This window comes from Dipodomys ordii, unplaced genomic scaffold (assembly GCF_000151885.1).
Source record: "Dipodomys ordii isolate 6190 unplaced genomic scaffold, Dord_2.0 Scaffold79, whole genome shotgun sequence".
Lineage (NCBI taxonomy): Eukaryota > Metazoa > Chordata > Mammalia > Rodentia > Heteromyidae > Dipodomys > Dipodomys ordii.
The window spans coordinates 5,480,538-5,491,182 of NW_012267295.1; the positions used below are offsets into that span (position 1 = coordinate 5,480,538).

A 10,645-nucleotide genomic window follows, 5' to 3' on the forward strand; every position below is an offset into this window, starting at 1 on the left:
TCTGAAGTGGCTCTTTAGGGAAACTTTGCTTTTGTCCTCTTCTTGTTTTTGTTTTTGGTGCTGGTCTTGGGGCTTGAACTCAGGGTCTAGGCACTGTCCTTAAGCTTCTATGCTTAAGGATGGTGCTCTACCCCCTGAGCCATGGATCCACTTTTGGTAGTTAATTGGAGATATGAGTCTCCCAGGTTTTTCTGCCCTGGCTGGATTTAAACTATGATCCTCAGATCTTACTTTCCTGAGTAGCTAAGATCACCAGTGCCCTGCAAGGCTTACTCTCTTGAGAAACCCAAGGCTTGTGTGTGCAGCTGAGCTTCCTGCCACCACCAGGAGGAGGCCAATATGTAATGGGCAAGGTATAGAAGGGGCCATTATAAAAAGTTCATTCCAGATGGACACCTTTCCATCCCAGGAGAAATCCGTAGGTCTCTTTCCATATTAAGAGGCAGTAGCAAGGCAGAAAAACTAGAAGCACATGATGTGTGTACCACTGTACATAGCCATTTTACTTCTCCACAGCTGGGGTAACAGGGGTGCATGACCATGCCCCCAAGCCATTGGTTGAGACGGAGTCTCCTGAACTTCTTTTCACCTGGCCTCAAATCATGATCCCCTTATCTCTGCCTCCCGAATAGGAGCAGACACTTTTTTTTTTTTGCCAGTCCTGGGGCTTGAACTCAGGGCCTGGGCACTGTCCCTGGGCTTCTTTTGATCAAGGCTAGCACTCTATCACATGAGCCACAGAGCCATTTCCCACTTTTTCTGTTTATGAGGTACTTACTGAAGAATCGAATCCAGGGCTTCATGCATGCTAGGCAAGCACTCTACCACTAAGCCACATTTCTAGCCAAAAGGTACTTTTTAGCATAGTGTCCACTGAGCACAAAGGAAACACCAAAGCAAATGTTACTACAAAAATGTCAGCCACAAAATGACTGAACATTTTAAGTACTTGAATAAAAAGACTTTAAAAGTTACATGCATGCAGTAGCTGGGTTTTCTGTTTCCGTTCTCCCCAACACCCACCCCCCTCTCCCAGCCAGTAACTTGTCTTGAAGCCCATTTTCCAAATGAACAACTCTTTTCAGACACAGCCTGGAAAATTCCATCCGTTTCCTAAGTTGCTGAGCTGCCCTTCCTCAAAACCCTGGCTGCCTCTCCCCTGTCATTTTTTAACCACAGGCCACAAGAGAAACCCTAAAATACCATACAGAGGCTATTGCTTCTGCAACCTACATTTCTCTAGCTGATGTGAGGAGCTACAGGACCTCACCCAAGAGACTTTTCTTTAGATGAAGGAGTTTCCTCAGCTTCTTCCAGGAAGCAAGGACACACAGAGAGGTGTGAGGGGGCTGCAGGCCAAGGTTGTAATCCCTAGACTGGGGAGGGTAAAAGCTGTTACTGACAACCCGGAGCTGGAATGGAGAGGGGCTTGCATTAGTTAGGGTGCTCCCTAACACACATGCATACACACGCACACATACACACAATGTGTATGGATTTTAACTTTTAAGGAATCTATTCATGAGGCAAGTCTTTATCTGGACGATAGACCAGCAGATTGGAGACCTGAGCCAAAGGCAGCTCAAGTGTGAGGGCAGTGTGCTGGCAGGACTCTCTTTTGTTCTGGGACATTGTCTTTTGGGATTTAGGTATTCAACTAATTGGAAAAGGCCCACCCACATTATGGAGGGCGATCTGCTCTACTAAAAGTCTACCAATTTTTAATGTTAATCTCATGTAAAAAAGGCCTTGCCAGCACCAGTGGCTCACACCTGTAATCCTAGCTGCTCAGGAGGCTGAGGTCTGGGGATCATTATTCAGGGCCAACCTGGGCAGGAAAGTCTGTGAGACTTATCTCCAATAAACCATCAGAAAACCGGAAGTGGTACTGTGGCTCAAGTAGTACAGTGCTAGCCTTGAGCCCAGAGAGGCCCAGGAACAGTGCTCAGGCTCAGAGTTCAAGCCCCACGACTGACAAAACCAAAAACAAACAACCCCCCCCCCCCAGCACTTACCAAATGGATAATGTAGCCTGGCCAAGTTGGCACACAAAGTTAACTACCGAAGTAGTTATATTGTACCAACTCAAATAAGTTCAAATTGAAAGTGATCATTTCTGTCTGTCCTTAATTAAAGTCTCTGACTGAGCCTGGATGTTCCCTTTTCCCCTCCTTGTTGGCCCTTCCTCCCTTCTCTATCCTTAGGAACAAAGCCTGGCTCCTCCTGCAGCAGCAGCCCCTTCCCAGTGTGCCATGAGTCACTGAGTGTCATGGCTCTGGGGTGAGGGACCTTTGGGAGGTTTGTCACTCGGCTGGGTACACAATGGGCGGGGGAGAAGCTGCCACCTGAGCCCATCTACTCTGGAACAGACCCTGTTTTAGGCATCTTAGGTCCAATACTGAAAGGCAGTGGGTGGGCTAGTGGGCAAACAAAAATATGGGTAGAGAGGCTGGGCATGGTGGTACAAACCTGCAGTTCCAGATATTTGGGAGGTTCCAGACCTGCCTACACTACAAAGCAGGGCCGTGTCTCAAGAAAGAGCCGGTGGCTCACGCCTGTCATCCTAGCTACTCAGGAGGCTGAGATCTGAGGACCGAGGTTCAAAGGCAGCCCAGGCAGGAAAGTCCGTGAGACTCTTATCTCCAATTAACCACCAGAAAACCAGAAGTGGTGCTGTGGCTCAAGTGGTAAAGAGCGCATCATCTTGAGCTGAAGAGCTGAGGGACAGCGCCCAGGCCCAGAGTTCAAGTCCCACAACAACAACAACAACAAAAAAAGCTAGATACTGGTGGCTTACACCTGTCATCCTAGCTATTGAGGAGGAGATCTGAGCCAGCATAGGCAGAAAAGTCTGGAAGTAGAGGTGTGGCTCAAGTGGCAGAGGACCAGCCATGAGTGAAAAAGCCACGTGAGATCATGAGGCCCTAGTACTGGCACAAATAAATAAGACAAACAAAAGAGGTGGTTCTGTAGCTAGTAACTGAGAACTTGCCTAGCATGCACAGGGTCCTGGGCCCCACCCTCGAGCAATTAGTTTTATATTTAATGTCAAGCAGAAAAAAAAAACAACCCATAAACTAGCCAGGTGTGGTGGTACATACCTGTAATATCAGTTATTCAGGAGTAAGAGGCAGGAGGATTCCAAGTTTGAGACCAATTGGGGCAAAATTTTGTTTCAAAAACAAAACACAAACAAAAGGGCTAGGGTTATGACTCAAGTTGTCGAGCACTTGCCTAGTACCTCAAAAACAAAAACAAAAAACCACAAGCTAACTCACCAGAGCCATGACTTCATGGATCTAATTACACAGTACGAGTCCAAATTAGCGAGCCAATTAAAGGAAACACTAGGAAAATAATAATAAAGGTGGCAAATGGGGTCACGCAGAGCCTATGTGGGGCACAGGAAGAATCGTAGCTAGGATTGCTGGCTCCGATGGAGACCTCCTGGGTAAGGAGGTAAAGAGTTAACTCATCCCCAATCCCTCTGCTTCTCAGGAGGGGGATGGCCTCAAGCTAATTAAAAGACACTGAAGGTTTTTGTTTTCCTCTCAAGCAAGAGGAGCGGAAATCCGGGACTTTACTCTTATTTCTGTGAGCTCCACGGGAGAACAAAACCTATTTACCAGTTCCATCCAGAGTCAGGCAAAGGCCTTCATTCCCAAGGGGGCACAGCTCCACCCACAACCTGAAACCTGACCTCCGGGTGCCTGTGGCTGCCACTCAGCGGGGGACTGCTCTTGCCCCAGGGACACAAAGGCTGCATGGGTGTCAGGGCTCTGTGTGGGCACCTTAGCTCTGCCCCTAACTTCCTAGTGTGCCCCAGGATGGCAAGGCCAGTGCAAATAACCCCGGAGAGCTCGCATAGGCACCTTGTGTTGGGCGGGCATCAGACAAGTGTTTCACAATGCCACAGCCTCACAGCAGCCCTGGCTCAAGGGTGCTGTCATTAGACTTACTTCATAGATAGCTAAAGCAACAGAAGAATAGAGAGGTGAAGTAACTTGCTCTAGGAACAAAGCTGTGCAGACACCTGGACCGACGCAGATTCACCTCGGCTTTTCTACGGTGCATCCGGCTCTTGTGGAGGCCTGTCTAGATATTGTCACCTGTCATTTTCAGAACAGAGCCCTGGGTTCGAATCTGGACGCTGTACTCATGAGCCAGGAAACAGGAGTGTTAAGATGTGCGGACTGTGCAGGTCACACTGCAGGCGAAGAGAAGAGATTCCGGCGCAGAGGCCGGGCAAGGCAGCCGCAAGCATCACGAGCGGGTGCCTTGGGACCCTACTATGAGGAACAGTGTCTTCATCACTTCGGCCAACTGCTCTGACACCGAGGGGCAGCAGCCTATGAGCCTAGTGGCCAAATGCAGCCCACTTTTAGATGGAGCAGAGCTATAGGTAGTTGGAACTTTTTATTTTTTCCTACATGGTTGAAACAAAAGCTAGAGATGAAGAGTTCATGGCCTGTGAAGATGACATAAACTTCAATTCCAGTGCCCACAAGGCTTTACTGGAGCACGGCCTTGCCTGTTCGTTTCCCTATTGTCCTTGGCTGTTCTTACACAATAATGGCCATGCTGCATCCTTCCGACAGAGACCATATGGCCTGAGAAGCCTCAGATTTACCATGTGGCCTTTATAGATGGGCTGTAGGCAAGTCCACACTGCTACGGGATTCAGGCATCCCCCTCTGCCTTCTGTGCAGCCCAAGACCATAACTGGCGGCCCAGTTCTGGATGACAGGCTCTGAGCTGGCAGTTCTCACGGGCACTCAACTGCCCTTCCTCCCCCCACCAATTGCCTCTGCCCTTTGGTTTTGTGCAATCATTTTTCCTCTCTGAACAGTCTGTTTCTTCCTCCCTGTAGCACCACCCCTTCCCCATCCCCACTGCCCCGGCTGCTCCTCACCCTAGAGGACAGATCAGGTAGCTCCTCTTTGTTACCATGGGGAATGGGTGGGGACTTCAAACAGGTGGAAGCAGACCTGGGCTAGAACCAACTCTCCTGCCTCCCACCTGTGTCCACAGTAGGGCGTGGATGCCCACGATGCTTTCTAGCCATCTTCCCCAACAGGGCTCCTCGTTTCTGTCTGTGGCTTCCTGGCTCACTTGTGGGCCCCCTGTCACCTTTTCCCTGTACTCCAGGGGCCCAGACTCAGGCTCTGAGCTCCTTTTTCCTACAACCTGGCCCCCTGGGGGCTGGTCCTGGGCACTGTCCCCCTTCCGTCTCTGCTGTCTGCAGCTTGCTTTCATCAACCAGCTGCAATTTGGATTCTACGTGCTAGAGTGAGCTGACAGAAATAGAAAACAGAACTAGGAGGTTGGCCTCTGATTTCTGTCTATAAAACAGAGCCAGGGAAGACCTCGGGGAAGGGATTTAAGTGTCCAGGGCTGAGTCAATATCCTCTAGTATTAAGATCCTGGATTCTGTGGGTCACCCACCAGCTGCCACTTTCCTAGGACTGGATACAGGTGGATGATCTGGAAGTTGTGCCAACACATGGGCCTGCCCTATAAACTCTGGAGCTCAGTAACATAAATCTTGGAAGGTCTGAGGGGTGACGGGCAGGGCAGCGAGGAACAAGAGGATCCTTAGAGAGTGTCAGACTCTGAGCAGCAGAGGGACCCTGGGAAATGCTCCTTTTCTCACACTCACTCCTGGGAATATGGAAGATATAGCAGATCTCACAGAGCCACCAGGAAGATGAACATGTAAGTACTAGCGCAATGTTTTCATACACCTATTCACAAAGTGTTACCTTCCTTTCTTCCCTCCTTCTAGGTGCCAGCTGCTGAAGACCAGATAGGCAAGGGTGGTTCCTTTGCTCTCTAAGTCCAGTGTAGCAAAGAGGAGACACTATGCAAGTCCAGGGGTGGAGGGAGACAGTGTTGTGGTAGGTGATGATGGCAGATGATGGCAGCAAGAGCAGGTACTCTCTGGGGACCAGCGGATTCATGCTCTCAACTGCTCCCTGTGAGGGAGGCCCTCACTGGATGTGAGAGAGCAAAAAACCAAGTGGTTGGGGCTGGGGAGGTCTCAGGGAGGAGGTAATGGGATGAACAAGCTCTTCACAGGGACCCAGAAACAGGCACCAAGGCAGGGAAGCCAGCAGCATCAGACAGACGAGAAGTTCGTGAGGCCAGTGCTCTCCTTTCAACAAGGGCCTGTAGCAAAGAGAGGCCTGGTTTACAGGAACACGAGTGGTTAAAATTCAGGCATCAGAGGAGGGTCACTTGAGCCCAGGAGTTGGAGACACTATCTCAGAAACAAAATAATTACAATACTTCAGCTTCAACATCTAAAAGATATGGATTTGTATAAGTGTGTGTGTGTGTGTGTGTGTGTGTGTGTGTATGTGTTGGTATTGAGGTTTAACTCAAGGCCTGACACTGTCCCTTAGCTTTTTTACCCAAGGTTAATGCTCTGCCAGTTGAGCCACAGCTCTTCGGTGGTTAAATGGAGCTAAGAGGCTGGCTGATTTCAAACTGTGATCTTCGGATCTTCTCCCCCTGGGTAGCTAGGATTATAGACATGAACCATTAGCCTCTGGCTTTTTTCTTTTCTTTTTTGATTGGTCCTGGGGCCTGAACTCTGGGCCTGGGTGCTGTCCCTCAGCTCTTCAGCTCAAGGATAGTGCTCTACCACTTGAGCCACAGCGCCACTTCCAGCTTTTTCTGCTTATGTGCTGAGGAATCGAATCCAGGGCCTCATGTATGCAAGGCAAGCACTCTACCACTGAGCCACCTTTCCAGCCCCCTGGCTTTTTTCTTTTTGACAGAGACTCCCTATATTGCTCAAGCTGGCTTTGAACTTATAATCTCCTTGCTCAGCTCTTATAAAGCTGGGATTACAGGTATACCCATCACAATTAGCTCTTTCTGAGCCTCTTCAGCTTTAGCTCAAGTTTTGGAGACTCGGTGTATTTCATTTCAGCTTCTCTATCAATTTCTTGGGGTCTTGGGTGAGTCAGTCTTCACATTCCTCATTTTAGGCCTCCTTCTTCTCTTGAATAGAGTCCAAAAAGAGATTTTTCAGTATGAAGTCTGTCAGCTAGCTCCACAGCATCCCAGAGAACTTGTTAGAAATGCAAATTCTAGGCACCTCTCCCAGTCCCACCAGTCCAAAACTCTGAGGCCAGACAGAGGCAGCCTCTAGTTCCTTAACAAGCCCTTCTGGGGATGCTGATTGGAACCATGGGGTTAGCAAAGTGGGAAGCCTTCAGCAGTAACAATTGCTTTGTGCTCTAAGGTATTGGGCGGTAGCAGCATTCTTTTTAGCCAAAAATATTTCTTGCCTAAGAAAGGTAATCTTTCAGGTAAGAAGAGACGCTGAGTTTTCTATAACCAGAACCCAGTGAACCTCAGAAATATGTGGTTGGCTTTGGAAGCTAGATTGATTTACTTCTTTTTAAATAGGAAGTCTCAAATAGAGAGGGGAGAAGAAAAGAGAGAAGGGAAAGGAAGGAGAGGAGAAGGGAGGGAGAGGAAAGGAGAACTGCCTTCTCTTTTCAGCTCCAAAACAATGACTCACTGTGGGGTGTGCACCTGCGCTTCAGGGAGCGTCCTGCTGTCCATGTCCTGGACGGCCAGACCTCAAGTCCAGCCACAGAGAGCTGTGGTGGTGGCTGTAACAGAGCTGCATGGCACACTATAGGGAGGTTTGGTGTCCAAGGCATAAGAAGGGTATGTTTTTATCTAAAAGATGTAGCGTTCGCAATGTGGACTTAGGGCTCAAAGTCATCAGAAAGATGCAGAGAGAATTGCACAGTACTGCGTGGACAGGACCACACCCAGATGGCCCCTGGGTGCCTGGGGTCGCACTTGGTATCTCTGTGCCAATAACAAGCCTTACACCAGGTGATGGTGGTTCACACCTGTAATCCTAGCTGAGATGTAAGGATCGCAGTTCGAAGCTAGCCTGGGTGGAAAAGTCCCGGAGACTCTTATCTCCAATGAATTAGCGAACAGCCGGAAGTGGGGATGTGGCTCAAGTGGTAGAGCGCCAGCCTCGAGTAAGCAAGCAGCGGGGACGCCACGCTCACGAGGGGTTACTGTCCCCTAACAACAAGCAAGAGGCGGAGAGGGACGGCACGGACAAGGCACACACAGCGGGCCCTGGAGAGCTGGGCGCCACGGGTCCCGGCGGGGGCTCAGGCGAGTGAGGAGGGCCAGCCCCCCCGAGGGCTGGTCGGTGACGAGCCCGGGAAGGCAAGGCCCGCTTCCCGGCACTGCGGCCCCGGCACCAGCCGCCCCGGCGCCAAGCCCCGTCTCCTCCGTCTCTCCGGGAAGGGGCTCCCGCCTTTCTCACGTAGCTCTGGCCCCAGAGCAAGGCGGTCGGTGGAGGAAGCAGCCCGCACGAGCCGGGCGGCGGGGACCACACGGAGCGCGCGCGAGAGGCCGGGCGCGGCCCAACGCCTGCTCACCCTCCGCTCAGTCCCTTTAACCCCAAAACTTTCTCCCTCCACTTGGGACCCCAGCACGTTCACATTGGCAGAGCTGCGGCCACTCGGACCCGCCCCCTCTCTTTAACTATTGGTGAGCACCAGCATCCATCCCCAGGACAGGCCTCGTAATGGTCCGCGCTTTTGTCAATCAAGCTTGGGCGGGAGAGTGGGCGGGGCCAAGCGGAGGAGCGACACGCTAGCCTCCCCGCCCTCCCTGCTTTTCCGAGTCCCAGCGGGTGACCTGGAGATGCCTCAGGCGGGGGCCGAAACTGGCGCGTAGCTCTGCCGCGGAGCCGTGCGGGGCCCCAGGGACTCACCGATGCGTTGTCCCACTGGAGAGCTGAATGGGTTCCCCAGGAGAAAGTCCATCGTCGCTGCTGCCACTACCACCAACCCCAGGAATCAGCTGACAGCAACCGCCAGCGCCGCCGATCCGTCACGTGACTCGCCGGACGGCCCGCGGGAGGTGCTGGAGGGGGCGGGGCCGGAGCTGCGGTGCGCAGCCACAGGTCCCGCCCCAAGACGTGGAGGGCGCGGCCGGCGGAGGGCGAGGGCCCAGCCGCGGCCCCTCGGCGCCGGCTGACGTCACTCCCAGCAGAGGGGCGGGGCCAGAGAGGCCAGGTCTCTAAGCCACGCCCCGTATGGCCACGCCCTCACGCGTTCCGGAGTGATTGTATCACCTAGATTTCAAGGTCCATGCAGCCAGTTGGAAACTGGGTCTCAGGAGCTCGGGCGGGTGTCACAGTATCTTAGTTTCCAGTCCTTTAACTGTCGGGGATGACCCTAAGAGGGTGACAGCTACTCGGTCCTGAAGAAACTCCTGTTTCTCTTCGGGTCTCCTCGCACCAGGATGAGACCTCTCTTTTGCGGCCCAGATCACCAGGAGTGAAGGTCTGTGTTTGTCCCCTGAGATCAAGGGCAGACTTAATGACCTGCGGCCGGGCCAGCCAACACCCGAAGCCAGCGCGCAGTGGGGCCTTTACCTGGTCCTGCTGTGGTCCAAACAGCGAGCTTTCATTTCTTCTATATACTGGAATTAGATCAACCACATTTTTTTTTAAATGCCCACTGCCTACTGCTTACCTGTGAATTTGGAGATTACATTTATAACTTGTGAACTTTGGGGGGCACATCCAGACTATAGTGGGATGAGTCTTCGAGGTAGCAGACCTTTACAACCCAAGGTCTTAGAAAAGCTGGGCTTAGGGGCTGGGAAGGTGGCTCAGGGATAGAGTGCTGGCCTTGCATGCATGAGGCCCTGGGTTCAATTCCTCAGCACCACATAAGCAGAAAAAGCCGGAAGTGGCCCTGTGGCTCAAGTGGTAGAGCTCTCACCTTGAGCTGAAGAGCTGAGGGACAGCACCCAGGGGCAGAGTTCAGGCCCCATGACCAACAACAACACAAAAAAGCTGGGCTTAGTTATAAAAGCTGTTCCATGTGAGCAACGAAAAGAAACCAGCAAGGAAAAAACATTGTTCTATCAAGTCATTTAGGTTTTTGTTGTCATTTATATTGGTCCTAAGGCTTGAATTCAGGGCCCCAGTGTTATGCTCAAGGCTAGCACTCTACCACTTGAGCCACAAGTCCACTTCCAGGTTTTTGCTGTCAGTCACATTTTTTTTAACCACATTGTTTTTTTAATGGTCACTGGCTTCTTTGAGAATGTACAAAAAACTGTGAACCTTTCAGAAAGAAAGAGAGAGAGAGAAGGAAGGAAGGAAGGAAAGAAAGAAAGAAAAAAAGAAAGGAAAGAAAGAAAAGAAAGAAAGGCCAGTGTACAATTTTATTTATATCCTCAGGGACTTTCTTGGATCTCAACTACAGCATTGGACATAGTTCTCAACCATCTTTCCCATATTTATGATTCTACTATCTTCAACCATCCTAGCTGTGTAGTCAGATGACACCCACACACTAGATACTTGATCACTTGGTCACGGCTCTTCTGAAAAAAGCACAGGGATAAATCCAATAACCAGTGCATTGCTAGTATTCCCACTGCAGAGTGCTTTAGGAATTATTGATCATGATTTCTATGAATTTTACATCTGAAAGGCTATGTTGGCTTTGCCCAAATTGTGGATGATGGAAACCTTGGAAGCAAATGCCTTGTGGAATTCATTTGTTTACTTCTTTGAGTGGCCATGAGGCCAACATACTTACTGTGCACTATATAAACTGCCTTGAAGTGTTTGGAG

At 50.8% G+C, this 10,645-nt stretch overlaps 1 protein-coding gene across 1 annotated transcript in view; it reads right to left on the minus strand.

Moving 5' to 3' along the window:
* Tom1 (target of myb1 membrane trafficking protein) overlaps positions 1 to 8,909 on the minus strand; it is a 35,094-nt gene extending 26,185 nt beyond the window's left edge. Inside the window, exon 1 of the mRNA XM_013024913.1 lies at positions 8,765 to 8,909. Within this exon, the coding sequence (XP_012880367.1) occupies positions 8,765 to 8,816 (52 nt within the window). The 5' untranslated portion in view covers positions 8,817 to 8,909. The remainder of the gene's footprint in view (positions 1 to 8,764) is intronic.
* Positions 8,910 to 10,645: the final 1,736 nt, after the last annotated feature.